Source organism: Sarcophilus harrisii, chromosome 3, assembly GCF_902635505.1.
Source record: "Sarcophilus harrisii chromosome 3, mSarHar1.11, whole genome shotgun sequence".
Lineage (NCBI taxonomy): Eukaryota > Metazoa > Chordata > Mammalia > Dasyuromorphia > Dasyuridae > Sarcophilus > Sarcophilus harrisii.
In genome coordinates, this window is record NC_045428.1 from 315,225,497 (window position 1) to 315,245,332 (window position 19,836).

The following is a 19,836-nucleotide window of genomic DNA, read 5'->3' on the forward strand; positions in this document are numbered from 1 at the left end:
TGTCAAAAGTTTATATGTCTAAGTAGAATGTACTGATTGGGCCCAATAAACACAATGAAGTCCCTAGTTAATTTGATCAAAAGTCAGACATTCAATAGATTATTTGATATCATGTGCATATACTTTAATATTAATAATCATTCACAACAACTGAATGATTGTTAATGTTATTTTATTGTTTAATCAGTCATTTCAGTTGAATCTGAGTCTTTGTGATCCTATTTAGGGGAGGCGAAGGTACTGGAGTGGTTCACCATTTCCTTCTCCAGCTCATTTTATAGATGAGGAAACTGAAGTAAATAAGATACATGATTTGCCCAGATCTAGAGAATGTCTGAGGTCAGATTTGTATTCAAGATGAGTCTTTTTGATTCCAGGCTGGACACTCTTATCTACTATACCATGTAGCTGCTACTATCAGCATTGTTATTGAGTATTACTAAAAGTAACACTTTCTAGTTTTTAAAAGTCTATCATATGAACTTTTTCCTCCTAGCTGAAAACCTGCCTCTTTTCATGGAGCTACAAGACTTCACAGGCTCCCAGTGGTCTTTGTGTCTTTGAAGTTTTCAGCACTTAGCGTTTGTATCTTATTCTTTATCTTTTGTTCTGAGTTCCTTGCTTCCTTCCGATGCTAGACTCCCAATTAGTTGAGAGAGTATAGAGATCATGTTCTGTAACTTGCTTCCCTAACAGTGCCTAAAGCATTGATTCACAGAAAGTTGGTGCTCTGTAGCCCCAGGATCACTATTTCCCATCTTTAAGGAGGAAATGGGGAGGGAGTTGGGAGGAAGCAGCTCCTTTTAAAAATCCCAATCTTTTTGCTAATTGCACTTTCTCAGAATATCACAGTCCCTATTTGTTTGGGTAGCTAACTGGTTAATTAACTTTCTCCCTCATTGTTAAGCAGGTGGGTCAGGTATTATTGCCACCACCAGACAGATGAGGAGACAGACCCAGAGAAATAAAATGATTTTCTTTGGGTCCCCATAGATATCAATGACACATTGGCTGTGTGTGCAGCCAATTTAGGGATTTAGTAATTGGTCAAGAACTTGGTGTATCATTCAGAAGTTTAGTGTGGTCTACACATGGTCTTATTTATTCGCTGACCCCTCAGGATGAGTCGACTGCACTGACTGATCAAATTCATTGCCAGGACTGTTAGTGTTCACTATTAGGTAGAAATGCATTTTACTGGATCGTGAATTCCATCTAAACTCCAAGGGCTTAAGGGGGTGCCTTACATGGGTGTGAATCTCTCACACAGTCCTGGAAACTGTTCAGTTGCAGAGCAGATGCAAGCCATTAATGGCCAAGGAAGCATCTCTTCCAGCTTCTTTGCATGTCGAGGATAAGAGCTGTCTTGAAATATAAACAAGAAATGTTTCTGAACCTGGAGCTGGAAACCACATCCACAGGGCTCCAACGTGCCTCGGTTTGGGCCAGCGGATGGGTCCGCTCCCCATTCCAGAATGCCTTGGCCTCCTTCCACCCCCGAGGCCTCATTTATTCTTTTAAAAAATGATTTAGCCTTCGCAAGCTCAGCATCTGCAGCCTCCTGAACAATGAAGGATTGTAAAGTGTGAGCTGGGGAATGAGCGAAAATCCTCACTTGGGTCATAGTTGCTCAGCGGAACTAGGGGCTTGTTCTGAGGAGGCGCAATTGGCAAAAGGGGGAACAGAAAGGCGTCTTCAAAAGTAAGAGCGTCTTTCCAACTGCCCCCCCCTCCACCCCGCAAAGTAGGGGACCAGTGATGCTGAGGCTAGCTCTTTAAATAAATGGACTCCTTCTCCGCTCTCTTGGCAACAGCAGGGGTGTTTGTGCTCTGGGACGGAGATCTCTAACCAGCTATATTTATCTTGTAGCTGTACACACACACACACACACACACACACACACACACACATTCGCGAGTGGTTCGTCAATGAGAGTGGGGCAGTTGGCCAGAAGCCCGTGACTGCAGAAACTTTGTTTCGACCTCCCTTGACTTTCAGCTCCGAGTGCAGATAACAGGGTCTTGCTGCAGAAGAGCAAGAGGCTGGCCCCCTGAGGATTCCGGGAGGTATTTCCTTGACTCCAGGGGAAGGGCAGGGGCTGGGTACCAGGTGCAAGAGGAGATCCCTGAGTGGAATGGAGTTCCCCAGAAGCCCCAGGCTTGCCACGGAAGAAGGTCTCAGGAGATTAGAAGAAGAGGAAGAGGGTGATAATAGCAGCAATGTGGTACCGCAGGAGCTGGACTGGCTGCAAATGTACCTCAACCCGCTACCGGATGGCTACATGAAGGCAAAATTCACTCTGTCAGCCTACCTGGCATGCTGGCTCATCCTGAAGCTCTGCAAGGTAAGCGATGCATTTGTCTTTGGTGGTCTGTGGCTCTGGAGCTGGGCATGCAGGGAGAAGCACGGATGTAGACAGGGTGGGTATGGGGGTAATCCAGAACAAGGATCATGGGATCAGGGATTTAGAACTAGAAGATAACTGAACTATCATCCAGGACAATCCTTTTATTTTAAAGGTGAAGAAACTGAGGCCAAAGATATGAAGTCACCTATCCAATGTCACCTAGGTAATTAAGTGGAAGAGCTAGCTTTTGAACTCAGGTGTTTTGTCAGATTCAGCACTCTTTCCGCTCTACTGGGATATTTCTTAAGGCTGGCTTGTGGCACAGCGCTGAAATTAGGTTTAGGAACCTTAATAGCGGGATTGTTCCATTCCATCCCTTTCTTCTTACCCTATCCACTGCCCCCATTTCACTGCACCCTCTCCTACCTGCCTATAAGTGTTACAAAATCCTAATGTCTCTCCTCAAACCATGAGGAACATTTTTTTAAAAGGTTAAAAAGGAACCTTAACTATTTTTTTCCTGAATCCCTTTGACAGTCTGTAGAAGCCTACAGAATACTTCTTAGAATAATGTTTTTAACTTAATAAATTAAAATACATAGGATTCCAAAGGAAATAATTTGTCTTGAAATGCAGTTATCACAATTTTTTTTTTACAAATAAGTTCATAGGTCTTAAGTTAAAAACTTTCCCCTATAACCTACTCTTAGGAACAGATTTGCTCTCAATTATTTACACCTTAATGTAAAGGTAAATTGCTGAATTTCTTCTCTTGAAGGCATCTCTATTTTAAGTTTTATTTCTAGTTATATTATAAAAAGCTTTGATCTTAAAAGAATTTCATGAATTAGTAGTAAGGTAAAGGAGGGACTTTAGGGGACAGATAGCTTTCTTGATGACAGCAGAATCATCCTGAAGGCTTCCAAAGAGTATATCAGTACAGAAGGAACTAGAAAGGAAGTTGCATAGAAGTAGATTTAGGTATGATATAAGAAGAAAAAGCCCTTTCCTAATACTTAGTGATATCCAGATGTGGAATAGTTGGCTGTGCCAGAGATAGTGATCTCTCCTTCACAGTAAGTCTTTTTTGTTGTTTGTTTGTTTTTATTATTATTATAGCTTTTTATTTACAAGATATATGCATGGGTAATTTTTCAGCATTGACAATTGCAAAACCTTTTGTTCCAATTTTTCCCCTCCTTCCCCCACTCCCTCCCCCAGATGGCAGGTAGACCAATACATGTTAAATATGTTAAAGTATATATTAAATACAATATATGTATACATGTCCATACAGTTATTTTGCTGCACAAGAAGAATTGGACTTTGAAATAGAGTACAATTAACCATAGTAAGTCTATAAGGGAAAAACGGACCCAGTCAGAATTCCAGTTTAGGTAATGGTTGTGGTAAAGGGGCTTCCATATCCCTTCCAGCTTTAAGATTTTGAGACTAGGCTTGTATTAAACTCTCCAGGGCCAATAAGAAGAGAACTTTAGAAAGAATGTTCATTACAGGTGGTGTTTTGCAGTCTAGGAGTGAATTCAGAAAAAGGTTCCTGCTGAGTCATAAGATGCTACATTTAGGGAAGGAACAAAAGGAACAAGCATTTATTCAGCAGCAATTATGTACTAGGAACTGTGCTAAGCACATTACAATTATCTCATTTGATTCCCACAACAACCCTACAGAATAGGTGCTATTTTCATCTCCCTTTTACACTTTGGAAATTGAGGCAAGGAGAGGTTAAATGACATGTTCAGTGTCACACAGCTTGTAAGTATCTTCAGGCCTTCCAAATGTCCAGGTCTAGTTCTCTATCTGGTAGAGGAGAAATGTCACACTCCTGTTTATCAAAAACAGATTAAAATGTAATTGGGAAATGATTAGCAAAATAGATAAAAATATAATACAATATACTTAATGCTAATTTGTGATTTTCTAAATCAGCGTGACACTTGGAGAGATCCATTTGTAATTGGGTTTAACATTATTATAGCATCCATCTACTCTAAATATAGAATTAAAAAAAACTTTTGAGATTTATAATTAAGGAAATTGAGGCACAGAGAAATTAGGCAATTTGCTTAGATTATGCATATTGCCCCAAATCCTGAGCAAGTCTTCTTACTCCAGATCTAGCCCTCTCTCCATACTATCTCTCAGGATACTTGGTATCATCTGTGTGAAATCAAGCATACCAAATTGCCAAATAATAATTTTGTCACATAGAGGGGCAACTATAGTGAGTCTAACACAGTCTTTATGTCCATCTATGTCCTGTTAAGGTATCAGAGCTCCAAATGGAGATAGTTAGCTAGTGTAGTCAGTGAGAACACTGGGCTAGATTCAGCAAAACCTGAATTCAAATCCAGCCTTAGACAGTTACTAAGTGTGCAGCTCTGCTTGCCTCGTTTTCCTACACCATAAAATGGGGATTGTAAAAATACCTGCCTTGCAGGGCTGTTGTGAGAACCAAATGAAATAAGTGTAAATGTGCTTAGCACAACACCTGGCATATATTCAGTACCTTATAAATGCTTTCCCCCTTCCTACAAATTCATGCAAAGGACCTTGCTCTGCAAAGAGAACTCCAAGTGTCTATATCTGGAGTCTGTCCCTAAGCATTCAGTGAAACTTGGGTATCACCCTGATTAACCTGACAATGTAGCCAAAAGAGTTCACAATGAGTGTCTGTATTCCCCAAGCCACCAAGTGTTCCAATTCCAACTTTTTTATCCTTTTACTGGTATTGTAGTTGGCGACTCTTTTTTTTTTATTTTTTTTATTAAAGCTTTTTATTTTAAAAACTTGTGCATGTATAATTTTTCAACATTGACCCTTGCAAAACTTTGTTTTCCAATTCCTCCCCTTTCTCTCTATCCCTTCCCCTAGATAACAAGTAATCCAATATATGTTAAACATGGTAAAATATATGTTAACTCTAAAATACGCATACAAATTTATATAATTATCTTGCTGCATGAGAAAAATTAGATCAAAAACCTTCCTTCTTCCTCCCTCCTCTTTTCTTCCCTTCCACTCTTCTTTCTTTTAATAAATATTTACTAAGTAACGATTATGTGCAAGATACAATACCATTTGACCTAGTGATACCTGAGTTACTAGGCTTATTTCCTAAAGAGATCAAAGAAAGAGGAAAAAGACTCATTCATAGAAAAATAATTATAGCAGCTTTTTGTGGTGCCACAGAAGTAGAGACCAAGGATACCCATCAATTGGGGTATGGCTAAATAAATTATAGTAAAATAATGTGATGGAATACTATTGAATTTTAAGATATGATGAAGAGAATGGTTTTAGATAAAAATGAAAAATTTTTTTTACGATTTGATACAAAGTTAAGTGGACATAATCAGGGGAAAAACTTATACCAGCTGTTTTTTTTTTAATCTTGAGACTCCTTTACACTTTTAAAAATTATTGAATATACCAAAGAATCTTTTCTTAGTTGAGATATACACACATATGTTTTATATGTGTGTATGTATGTGTACATATGTAAGTGTATATACACATTCTATACTCTATATACACATTTTTATTCCAAATAAGCAAATTTGCTCTCTTTCTGTCTCCCCCTCTTTCCCTTCCACAAAGAGAGATACACATTATTACCAATTAAAATATCTTAGTAATATTATAAAAATGATTTATTTTTTATTATTATTGTTATTTATTATTATTATTATCCTAAGACCACACTTTCATAACCAGGACTATATATATATATATATATATATATATATATATATCAAGACTATAAAAATAAACATTGGAAGACTCAAGAACTATTATCAATGCATTGATCAAATGATTCCAGAGAACCAATGATAAAGATGTTATCTACTCTCTTGAAAGAGGGATGATAGATTCAACATGCATAATGTGACATATATTTTTACATTTGATAAATATGAGAATTTGTTTTGCTTAACTATGCATATTTGTTATAAAGGGTTTTTTTTGTGGGGGGAGGTAGAAAGAGAAAAGAAAATGCTTGTTAACTTAAAAAAAAGATATTATAGAAATTACTGATAAGATGCCAAGCATTGCCCTCATGCAACTTACCCAACGTGACATAAATTCAGATAATCATATTACAAAGTAACATATGATCAGGTTATTAAGGATGTTTCCTTCTTCCCTAATGTTTCTCCTTTCTGTTTATCTCACAGATAAACAGAAACATTTTAGCAGTAGTCTTCAATAGTTTGATTTGGAGGTATATTAGATGCATAGAATGCTAGAAGGGTAAAGAATGCTTAGATGGCAACTCTCCAAATCCCTTATTTGCTAGATGAGATGATGCTAAAGGAAATGTTAGATGAGTGCTAGATTGGTACAGGTTCAGGGCAAGAAGACAGTATTTTTGCATTAGAGGAGGCAAAGTTTTTAACCTTTCCCAACAATTTAAAATTGGAAAGAGACTTTAGAAATCATTTAGTCCAACCTACTAATTTTTAAAAAGATACTAATATCTTCTTTTTTTGCTATAGAACTTTTATTTTCAAGTATATTCCTCCCTTCCATCACCTCTTCCCCTCTTACTAAATAAATAATCCCCTGTAATAGATATAAGGGTTTGGAGAAGGCTTGATTGAATCAAACAACAAACCAATCTTCACTCCATTCTAAAAATAATTAACAAAATACTTTAAACTTTATACCTTAACCAGAGGAGACCATCTCTACTGAATGAATCAATTAAAGGCATTGAACTTAAATTTGAATAATTTAGTCAATGGATTTGGAGGGAATGAATCTCACTGGCTGAAGAGAACTGAAGTTGCACAGGATGTGTTTTGATACTGGCTCAGGAGATAATCATACTCTATGGACTTTTTATAAAATACATGTTAATTTGGAAGCCAGGTTACTCAAGTATCTGGCAGCTTAGAGGGGGTATTTTCTAGTTTAAAGTCCTGAGAGGCTTTTGTTGAGGAGCTGGGGACAACAATGGAGAGAGAAGTACCTCAACTTCAGCTTTTGCTCCAGTTTGACCTTGTAAATTTTGGAGTGTTGGAGGGTTTGGGCTTTTCATCAGTATTCTAGCAGCATCCCAGCAGAAGCAGCGACTGGCAACAGTGTCTACAGAAGGAGCCAAAGACAAAAAAGATTCACTAAGAAAAGGCATCTTCAGGACTTTCCAAGGAGCCCGCAGAGAATGACATCTTACCCATCATGCAGTGGCCCATCATGTAGACTCTTTAAGAGAAGAAAAGGACTTCTATGATATATATATATATATATATATATATATATATATATATATATACTACATGTACTCTCTTAAGTTAAGTTCACTTTCTATAAGACTCTTTATATACTTTTGGGATAGTGTACCATTGATTTGATGGGAATGTTTTCTACCAATTGTTCTTACTATAATATTTTAGGAAATACTTGTTTATAAAAGTTTATAAAAATTTATAAAAAGTCACAGAAGTAATAAGTAACAAAATTAGGATTTGAATCCAGTTTCCCTTACTTTTTGTTGTGTTCTTTATGCCATACAATAAATGATCCATTGGGGTAACTTGCTTCATCCATGGAAAATGTGAGCAAGAGGCTACAGTAGTCAGGGTAAAGAATAATATAATCCCAGGGGTGTAGGAATGACTGCTAGGAAGATGTCCTGACACTAAGAAAGAAGACAAGAAGAAAGTTCCATGGTCATTATTGAGGGAAACAAGGAATTGACATAAAAAACACAGACAAAGTAATTGTATACTTCTTTATATCCATATAAAGGGAAATGCCTTTTTCTTTGAAAACCAAGAAGCAATGATTGCAAACCTTGGGAAGCTTATTTTCAAGTATATTCCTCCCTTCCATCACCTCTTCCCCTCTTACTAAATAAATAATCCCCTGTAATAGATATAAGGGTTTGGAGAAGGCTTGATTAATTCAAACAACAAACCAATCTTCACTCCATTCTAAAAATAATTAACAAAATACTTTAAACTTTTGTTAATTATTTTTAGAATGGAGTGAAGATTGGTTTGTTTCCCTCTGGAATTTTGTGCAGGAATTTTGTAATAATGGGACCATAGGCTATGGAACTTATGAAAAATGTGCTCTTCACTCCAAGATCAGTGACTGAGCTGTCAAGCAGCATGAGACCATCAAGCTTTAATTGATTAATGAGCACTTTCCATAGTGTATCAGGTAAATAGTTCAATATTATTTATTGTCCCCATGACACAAGTGAGGAACATGAGACAGAAAGATGTTAAGTGGCTTGCTTATAGTCACAGAACTAGTAAGCATCTCAATCAAGCCTCAGACTTAGGTTTTCTGACTCTGAAACAGAGTTCTGTCTGTTGTACCCCACTATGTCTTTATAATAGCACATATTTACATGATGCTTTAAGATTTCTAAAGAATTTTCTCACCAAAAATTCACTGAGGAAGGAATAATTACTACTTTGCTGATGAGGACACTGAGTTTCGGAGAAGTTAAGTGATTCTCTCAGTCATACAGCTACGGAAGATCAGAGTACATTCTCAAATCCAGGTATTTGGATTTTGAGAGGAGCTCTTTGGACTGAACCATCCTGAATTAGGATTCTGACCATCATCTCTGGCAGCCAGTGAGTATATTCAGAGAGTGATGTCTTTTTCTCCTCTACTTAACACAAAAAGAAAATCCCAGGTAGTTGATCCAAAGATGTGAAATAACCCTTGATTTTTTGGAAATGTGGCTCAATGAATATCTGCCTATAATCCAGTGCTGTTGGGTAGTGAATCCAATGATATCCTCGTTCAGTTTTTGATATAAATTTTTACAGGAGTCTGTAGAATAAAACTCAAACTCTTCTGCTTAGCATTCAGGACCCTTTCTCATACTGGTTTGATCCTACGAATCTAACCTTAAAATCCTTCTTTCCAGTCAAGCTGTTCTTACTGTCCCCACCATATACCATGTTAATTCCTTCTTCTATCCCTTAATTCTATATTCTCCATTAAAGCACAATATAATAATATCAATCAACATTGATCCCTCCTTTTAGCCATTTGCACCATTTATCTCTACCAAACATTTTAACATTTAGAGTAGCAAGTTATCACTTATTGTCTTTACTTTTGTTTTGTGAATTAGTCTTGTTTTTAAATTCACATGTAGATTATAAACTTCTTGAGGGCAAGAATCATAGTTTATTTTTTTTATCCCACCCAAACTTTTCTCACAGGTTTGGACACACAAAAAATATTCAATAAGTACTTGTCTGGTTTGAGGAAGGCTGACTCATATCCTCATTGTGAAAGCCCAGAACTAACGCCATGTATCAGTTATATAGTCTGGAAAATGGGAATATTTTAAACTAATTCTTACTTTGTACAATAGCATCCAATTGTTCTAGTAAAAACTTCTTAGAGACCCAGGTGTGTGTACAATGATCCCTTGTCTGCCAATTGAATTGAAGCTGGCTCTGAGCAGTGTAGGGTGGTACCTTCTATTGGCATTAAGCTGCCTTTATCAATTCGATGCCAAGGAAGCCAACCCACCCACTTGGTATTACTGCATTCCAAAATGGCAACTCCTCCTTTTTCAAGAAAAGGCCAAGCCTTTGTGTAGTATGAAAAAGCTATGCGTGACTGGCACTGGGGGACTCTGACCTTCCAAGATGCTGCCACCACACAATAAATGCAGCTCTTCTATGTAAAGGCAGGGTTGAATATAGTGTGCAGTCACCCCATTGTGTGAAAAACCTAAGGGGTTTTGGAGGCAAAGCAATCCTTGATGATTCAGAGTAATGACATCTCAGTCCAATCCTCCAGGGAAAAAGGAAAAGAGCAGAATTGTGTAGCACCCTCTAGGTCACCAGAGAATTCCACATGCTATAAATCTAAAAGAATATCCCAAAATTTTAGGCCCTGTTTTAATTTATTATGCTTATTCCCCAGAGATCTTACTACCTATAATTTTCTCTCTTTTATTCTACCTAGATAAATCCTGTGTAACCTTCAAGTACCAACTCAAGGATCATCTCCTCCATGCCAGATTTAGAAAACATAAGCAACTAATAGATAGACCCCAGATCTAAAATGATGATGTAAACTGCCTAAGTATATGCTGGACCTGGAAGACTGATCTATCAGTAATACTAGGAAGGCTGACTCTAATAGATCTTTTGAGATTGAGAGTTCTGAGTTTCAATGGGCTATGTAAATTGTTGTCCAAACTAAGTTCAAACTAATTGAGTCCCAGGGAGCAGAGCACCAGATTGTCTAGGGAAGGGTGAATTGGCTTAAATCAGAAACAGACTAGGTCAAATCTCCTGAGGCAATCATTTGGGGGTTAACTTTCAACCTTGATGAGATCCAAACTTTAAAAACAAAACAAAAATAAAGTGACCCAAAAGTTGGACTACTCCCTTTCCTTCTGAAATTTCTTTTCTATGTATATATTCTCCCATAAATATACATATGTATATATCTATTTATGAGAGAGTATTCTTTTCTATTCGATTTCAAGTATCCTAGTCTCTTTTTTTCCCTTCCTCCCATCTCTTCCCCATTGAGGAAAAAAAGAAATATAAAGTCCTTGTAATTTAGAAGCAGAATCAAGCAAAATAAATTTCCATATTGATCACATCAAAAATATGTCTTCTATTCTGCACATTAATCCATCATTAATGAGTTAAATAGCAGTCTTCATCATTGTTCCTTTGGAGTCATGGTTGAACATTGCATTGTTTAGAGTTCTTAAATCTTTCAGAATTGTTATTGTATTGATGATATAGTAAAAATTACTCTCTTGGTTCTGCTAACTTTATATTGTATCCATCTATATGTCTCTTAAGTTTCTCTGGAACTGTCTTTTCATGTCTTGTAACACATTATTATTCTACTAGATTCATATACCATAATTTGTTCAGTTATTTCCCAATTCATAGGGCAACCCTTTAGTTTCAACTTTTTTGCCACCACAAAAAAGCTGCTATATCTTTGTATATATGAATCTTTTCCATTTTCTTTTATTTCTTTAGGATATTAGGAAATCAGTGGCTAAACACAATTTACTAACAATAAGGGTATAATTTCAAATTCTTTTCATAATTGCTGCACTAATTCATAGTTCCATCAATGAAGCATCAATGTTTCTGTTTTCTTGCAGAACTGCCAACAGTTGTTATTTTCCTTTTTCCTCATTGTCACCAAACAGATGAATGTGAATGGAAGAAGGATAAGATTTAGATTCAGTGAAAGAGAGAACATTTTAGATAGGGAGAATAGTATGAATAAAGATAAGAAATTAGACACAAATATAGTGAGTTCAGGAAACTCAAGTTTGACTATATCAGTTCCCTGCTGAAAAAACTCCAGTGGCTTGTTGCATCTAGAATATGAAATCCTTAATTTGCCACTAAACATGATGTTTCAGACTACTTTCTTTTAGTCTTTTCCTACATTACTCCCCTTGAGATACAATTCCTTCTACCTAAGCTTCCCTACTGGCTGTTCTCTGAACAAAGTATTTCATCTCCTGCTTTTGTTTTGTCTCTTTGCACTAGTTGTCTTCCATACCTGGAATGTAACCCTTTCTCATTTCTACCACTTATAATTCTTCCCTTCCTTTAAGGCTCAGTCAATGTGCCATGCAATCTGCTATAATAAGCTTTTCACTATCTTTAATCACTCTCACCTCCCAACTGTTAATGCTTACTCCCTTATTCTCAAATTACATGTAGTTTTCTGTATTCACATTTATTCCCCCACTGGTAGAATGTAAGTTCATTGAGAACAGGTATTGCTTTTCATTTTGTTTTGCTTCTTGATCCCCTGCCCTTGTGCTTATAAATTGTAGATTCTTAAATGTTTCTTGGATTAAATTGGATTGGACTGGATTGGGGGTAGTGAGGAAACTAGTCATCCTGCTTTTCTCTTGCTGGGCAGCTAAGCCTTTGAAAGGCAATTTGATCTTTTCAGCTCCATAGATGAAGTTTATAGATAACAAGAACATGAAAAAGACTAAACAAGAAACACATTATAAATAATAATTTATAATAATATTTTATAATATTTCCCTGGGAGGAAGATGTCTCTTCACATGAGTAGTGGATGAAAATTGGATCACAAGAATTGCTAACTTGAGACAGAGAAGGGGAAAGGAGGAATTAATTTCTTTGGTAAGGCTTCCTGAAGGAGGTGGGCTTTTGCAAGGTAGAACCATACAGTAGTTATATATAATTTTCAGTTAAGCCTCTCTGAATGAGGTTGGTATTGGTCAAGGTCATATTACCAAGGTTATGGAGCATACAACAGGAAGGAAAGAAGGAGCAGCTTTGAGCTTCTTGGGATAAGGTCTAGGGGAGACAAATATGTTATTGAAAATACTGGGCTTGGAAAAAAAATCAGTATTTTGGGGAGGTAGAGCATGTAATGCTTTTAAGAACACTAGGAAGGATTCTCTCCACTCAGCATGAATCCCTCTCCCAAATACAGTGACAAACTCATTAGTAAACTATGTGTGATAATACAATTTGTTACCTGATGTATTACTCTTTTTCCAGCTTGTTAGGATTTATCAAATTTTGAATTCCACAAACATAGCCTTTGAGAACATAGAATCCTTTCCACATCATGATTAGGCACCAGAAGAGAACTTTAGGGAACAAATCTCATCCCTTCCATCTTCCACCATCAATTTTATCTTTTGATGAATTCACTTTTAGTGAAATAAGTTCATTCTGTAGATAAAAGTAACTTTCAATGTGTTTCCGGGCTCAGTTCACCTTCAATTTAATTCATTATACATTCTCCATCCCCTCATCTATCTCAAAATCTTTGATTTGCAACTGGCCTCAGAGGCAATCTAGTTCAAACCATATCTAACCAAGAATTCCTCCTATAATGTGTCCACCAAATTCTTAGTCACCATTCATTTTGAGATTTCAAGTGAAGACAAATACCAATATCTTTTAAAGTAATCTTGGACAACTATAATTATTAAGAAGTTTCTTTGAAAGAAAGAAAGCAATCAAAGATTTGTTATGCTATTACTGGGTATTAGGCACTATGCTAAGCTTGTTTGAGTCTAACAAAAATTCTGAGAGGTAGGTGCTATTATTCACTTCTGTCTGTCTCAGTTTCCTCAATTGTAAAACGGGGAAACCATTTTACAATTGAGAAAACAGAGATAGACAGAAGTGAATTGACTTGCCTGGAGTCACATAGCTAGTACATGTCTTAGGTCATATTTGAACTCAAGTTTTCCTGACTCAGTTCAGTGCTATATCCATAGTCCATCTACCTGCCCCATCTTTATATCAAACTTTTGACTATCTAGGACCAACCAGAACAAGTTTAATACTTATTCCACATAACACTTTGAATACTTAAAGGCAGTCACTACTTCCCCTCTATGCCTTCTCTTCCTTAGACTAAGTGGCCTTAATTTCTTTATTGATCCTTGTAGGCCTTGATCATAAACTCTTCACCATTATTCTCACTGGCCTAATGGACATCCTTAAGACTAAGGAACTTCCTAAGATGTGAAAATGTGACACAGAACTGCACAAAAATTTCTGTATGTGGTCTGACTAGGGAAATGCACAGTGAGACTATCATTTTTTTTTTTTTTTTGTTCTGGATCCAATGTCTCAAATCAGCTCAAGATGATAGAAGCCTTTTTGATGGCTATGTTGTATTGCTAACACAAGGAGCTTGTAGGGTAGCCACACCTTTCCTCCCTTCCTTCCATTCTTCCTTCTTTCCTCCCTTTTGCCATCTTCTCTTCCTCCCTTCTTCCCTCCCTATCTCCCTTCCTTCTTTTCTCTCTCCCTTCTCCTTCCTTCCTCCTTCCTTCCCTCCCTTCTTTACTTCCTTTCTTCTTTCCTTTCTCCTTTTCTCCCTTCCTTCCTTCTTTCCTCCCTTTGTCCTTCCCTCCCTCCCTCTTTCCTTTCTTCCTCTCTTTCCTTTCTCCATCCTCTCCTCTCTCCCTCCCTTTCTCCCTCCCTCCCTTCCTTCCCTTCTTCCTTCCTTCCTTCCCTCTTTCCTTCCTTCCCTCTTTCCTTTCTCCATCCTCTCCTCTCTCCCTCCCTTTCTCCCTCCCTCCCTTCCTTCCCTCTTTCCTTCCTTCCTTCCCTCTTTCCTTCCTTCCCTCTTTCCTTCCTTCCTTCCTTCCTTCCTTCCTTCCTTCCTTCCTTTCCTCCTTTTTTCTTCTTTCCCTCCTTCTTTCCTTCCTTCCTTTCTCTCTTCTTTCATTGCTTCCCTCCTCTCCTCCCTTCTCCTCTTCCTCCCTTTCTCTTTTCCTTCCTTCCCTCCCTCCTTCTCTCCTTTCCTCTCTCAGTCCACATTGGGTATTATACCTGTACCTACATATGCTCTTTAAAGCACTTTTTTCCCCCTTTTTGTACTCTGGATCCTCCCAAGATATATTAGGGTTTACTGGCTAGATTTCTTCCTTAAGGACCATGCTTAAACCAATCTGATTCTTATTGGCCTCCAGGAGGTCCAAAGTGAAGTCTCATTTGGTCATTGTTTGGGTTCTGATTGACTCAGATGAATGTAAGTAACAATCATTTCTGCTTTGGCTAGAAACCCTGAGGGTCTTCACCTCCCAGATCAATTAATTAATTTAATTAGATTTTTTGGACTGTATGACAGAGGAGATTCTTTGCCTCAATTGCTGCCCAGCCTTAATCACTGAATGGGTGCGATCTCAGTCAAACTAAGTCCCGTTGAAGACCTTGGCTTAAAAAGGCCAAGGTCCCCCATCACATCTAAGGCCATCTCCAATTGTCCTGATCCATATCTGGCCACTGGACCCAGATAGCTCTAGAGGGAAAGTGAGGCAGATGATCTTGCCCAGCCCTCCCTCATATAAATCCAATTCACTTGCATGTCATAGCATCACCTCCTGAATGTTACAGTCCTCTTTGAGAATGAATAATAACAACAATCAGCCATAAATCCCAAGAATAATTTTTGGGGGCAATTTTTTCAGAGTAATCTCTCATAGATACTCCTTCCTCATCTTGTACTTGTGAAGTTGATTGAAAAAAACAATTTTAGGTCTTTATATTTATCCTAATTTCATTTTCTCATATTTCATTCAGATCAACATTCTAACCTGTCAAGTTCTTTTGAGATCTTGAATCTCATTCAAACTATGAGCTGTCCCTTCCAGTTCTGTGTCATCTGCAGCTTTAAAGTACACCATCTGTGGCTTTATCCAATGCCTCGTATATTCATATAATGACTAACATTTCTATAGTGCTTTATAATTCATGAAGCATTTTCCTTATAGCAGCCCTATAAAGTAGGTCATACAAAAATTATCATCCTTATTTTATTGATGAGGAAGCTGGTTACATAGCTAGTAAGTGCCATTGATGGGATATGAAGTAGGATTTTTTAAATTCCAGCCCAGTGTTTTTCCTTCTACTCCATATTGTATCTGTGATTCTTAATAAATTATGAATTGACTCAAATAGGATGAAGATCACAAACCCTAGTTCCTGCAGTAATCTTAGTCAGCAAAATTCTGGTCCCTAGATCATACCAACAAATGTCAATGAATATCAGGTAAATATTCACTTGGGCATTCTAATTCTTAGAGGTTTATTCTAATAGAAAACATAATATTTATCCCAAAAATAGATCTTTTAAGGGAGAGGGTGAAGGGTGTGAGGAAGAAAGAAAAAGGCAAAGCATGGAAGCCTCTTTCAAATAATTGAAGAATCAATTTTGAGTGGTGCCAGAGAATAGAATTAGTTCAAAGTTGCAGGAAATCAGATTTTAGCTAAAAATACATTTCTGAAAACTAAAATTATGGGAACATGAAATGACCAGCTTCTTTAGGCGGGACATTCCATATCATTGACTGTATGACCATCTGTCAGGCTGTTGTAAAGAAGATTCTTGTTTTGGGTGGGACTTTGGACTACATAACTTCAAAGGTCTGAGATGGTAGAATTTCATGAACTTAAGGAAACATCTGAGTCTTCTTTTCCTCTTCCTTCTTGCCCTTGTCCTCTTCCCTTCTTCTATTCATTTTCTTCATCTATTAAAGTATGTTTCCTTCTTAGCAAATTAGGATTTGATGATGATGTGAGACATCAGTATTCTGCTTCAATATGTACTTCACATTACTTGGTTACTGAAGGATTATATCATATAAATTATCACAAAACTAACTTTCTCAGTCAGAAAGTCTGCCTGAGACTTAGCTGTTCTAAGTTTCCCTAAAACAGGGATTTTAATCTTATTTATCAATCAATCAATCTATCTATCTGTTATCTGTTTATCTGTTTGTGTCTATCTACCTCTATAGACATAGAAACATATTGATAACTGCATTTAAATATATTTGATTTCCTGAATAATCATATGTGTTTTATTTTGTACATTTTAAAACATTCTGAGAGGGGTATCCATTGGCTTTTCTAAGCTTCCAGAGGGGTTCATTACACAAACATATACTTAAAACTCCTGAAGTAGTTAAGAGGCTGAGCCATCACCCCTAGGGAGGGGAAGAGGTAGCAAGAATGTGATCCAAAAAAGTATGGCATACTACATTGTGGTAGAACTGCTGGAAGCTTATCATTTGTTGAGAGCATGACAGAGAAAATAGTGTGAAACAGGGCAGATTACAGACAGTACCTCCCCAGGGAAGTTAGTTCCTGGAGGGAAGCTTTCCAATTTTAGGATTAAACAGATCTTTCAGTTGATAAAACTCAAGATAAGTGAGGACATGATAAGAGATCCCCTGCCTGGGCCTGACCAAGTCCTGGCCTGAGTACTGAAAAAACATGATATAGAAAAGCTAAATCATATTTATTCATCATATCCTTATATTCATCCATGTTCTTACAAGTTTAGGGACTATTCCATTTATGTCTTTGTATCTACAAACCTAGCACATGGCATATGGCAGGCGTTTAATAAATGCTTATTGATGTATTGCTATTTGAAAAATTATGGAAAACAGGAAAGATGCTAGAGCAGAAACTGGGCCACTAAATCATAATAATGATCCTTGCTGGCTGTATATTGACTTAGAAAACCACATATTAGCATTATCTATGTTCTATTGTGTTTTTCTTTCTTTTGGGAGGGTTGTGCTGAAATCCTCTTCAAGAATTGTTTGATATTTCTATGCTGAAAGATTTCAGGGAAGAATATGTTCCATTTAAGATCTGGAACTATGCCCAAAGGGCTATAAATCTATGAATATCCTTTGATCCAGCAGTGCCATTATTGGGTCTGCATCCCAAGGAAATAATAAAGGAGGGAAAAAAACCCACATGTGCAAAAATGTTTGCAGCAGCCCTTTGTGTGGATAACAAAGAATTGGAGAATGAGTAGATGTCCAGAAATTGGGGAATGGATGAATAAGTTGTTATATATGAAAATAATGGAATATTATTGTTCTATAAAAGATGAACAAGCTGATTTTAGAAAGGCCTCAAAAGATTTACACGAACTGATGCTCAGCAAAAGAAGCAGAACCAGGAATACACTGTACACAATAACAGCAAGAATATGTGGTGATCAACTATGAAAGACTTGGTTCTTCTCAGTGGTTAAGTGATACAAAGCAATCCCAATAGATCTTGGATAGAAAATGCCATCTGCATCCAAAAAAGAACTATGGGGATTGAATATAAATCAACACAAGCTATGTTCACTTCTTTTTGTTCTGCTTTTTTTTAATCTCTCCCATGGATTTTTTCCTTTTGTTTTGATTTTTCTTTCCCAACATGATTCATAAAGCATTGTGTATTTAAATAAATGAAGAAACAGAAAAAAGAAAATGTTCATTATGTTTTTCAAAAAAAAAAAGAGGAAGAAAGTAGATTTTTTTTTAATTTCTTAGATCAGTGAATTTGTTTGATTTTGAGTAAATGTCTAGAACATATTATGAAAGGCAAGCAATGACCACCACTTGGGTTCATCAACAATAAATCGTAGGATTCCCCATTTCTTTAATTTGATAGGGATATTAGTTTGTTTGGGGCCGTTAAATGGCTTAGTGTAGAATACTGGGTCTGAAGTCAGGAAAATCTCAATTCAAATTTGACCTCAGACATTCACTAGTTGTGTGATCCTGACAAAGGCACTTAACCTCTGTTTGCCTAAATTCACTGGAGAAGGGAATTGCAAATCACTCTGGTATTTTTGCCAAGAAAACCCAAGAAAAAGAGGTCATGAAAAGTTCAACACAACTGAACAACAACAATAAATTAGTTTATTAGATCAAAAAATTTTCATGGATTTCAGAAAGCCATTTGAGTAAAGCCTCACGCCATACCATTGTGGACAAGATATAAAAGAGGGCTAGGCAGATAGGTGGATTTGAAACATATCAGATTCAAAGACTGCTGATTAATGGATTTATGTAAAACTTGAGGGAAGTGTATAGTTGTGTGATCCTGGGAAAGTTATTTTTGACCTCTGCTTGATGGTACTAGAACAATGGCCTGGAATAGCTTCTTCACAAATTTGTAGAAGTAACAGACCTAGCAGATGTACTGAGATATGGAACAGACGAGATGGTCTTTTCATTCGGATATTCTATGAGTCTATGGCTGTGGCTCATACATACATTATTATTAAATTTGGGGCATTTAAGAATAATGACTGGGAACAGTTATAGAATGTATTTTTAAAATGTTCTATAAATGCTTAAGAACAAGAGAACAGTATTGCAGAATGTGTTTACAGTATAGAATTTTAAAAGCTTGATCATCTTGTGTTTGGATAGACTGGATTAACATTGGAACCTTTTGCTTTATTAGGTAGTAAGTTCCCTGTCAGTGAGCATGTTCACAGAGGGACTAGATGACCACTCATGGGGCATGATGTAGAGGGAATATCTATATTAGATAAGAAGTTGGACTGTATGACTTTTACAAACCATTACAACCTGGAATTCTAGGAGTTTCTCTCTGTTTTTTAACTCTTCTAGTCCTTAAGAGTTTTCACCACACAATCTCACTCTTGCTTCTGTGCTGAACAGAGCTGTTCTATTTCATGAAGATGTCTATCTTAAACTGCTCAAAGCAGAGGGATCAAACGTAGCAACACTTGGAGTACTCTGAACCAAATTAAAATGTAATTGGAAGATAATTAACAAATAAAAATACAGTAAAACATAGATAATGTTAATTTGTGGTTTTTAAAGTCAATCTGCAGCCTACAGGGACCTGTTTTTATTTGAATATGATACAATCATTCTAGAGTATAAGCACATGGTTCTATACACAGGTTGCATTCACTAAATACCTACTTGATATTTGCTACTTGCATTTTTGAAAAAATGTAATTTCCAAGCAGAGTTTTGGATGACATTCTCTCACCCCGACTTGCCCTGATGCTTCTTTCTTATTTAGGCTAAGAGGTCTTTTAGTTTATACAGAAATAATTTCACACTTCAGCTACTAGAGAGTTTAAGCTAATATTGACAGAGTAGTTTTCACCTCAGGCTGCCCCTTTGTAATTATATAGGTCTGCCT

The 19,836-nt window shown here is 36.8% G+C and overlaps 1 protein-coding gene across 1 annotated transcript in view; it reads left to right on the forward strand.

Annotated features, from left to right (window-relative positions):
- Positions 1-1,577: 1,577 nt before the first annotated feature.
- Positions 1,578-19,836, forward strand: part of ARHGEF4 (Rho guanine nucleotide exchange factor 4) — a 481,275-nt gene continuing 463,016 nt past the window's right edge. Inside the window, exon 1 of the mRNA XM_031959839.1 lies at positions 1,578-2,344. Within this exon, the coding sequence (XP_031815699.1) occupies positions 2,135-2,344 (210 nt within the window). The 5' untranslated portion in view covers positions 1,578-2,134. The remainder of the gene's footprint in view (positions 2,345-19,836) is intronic.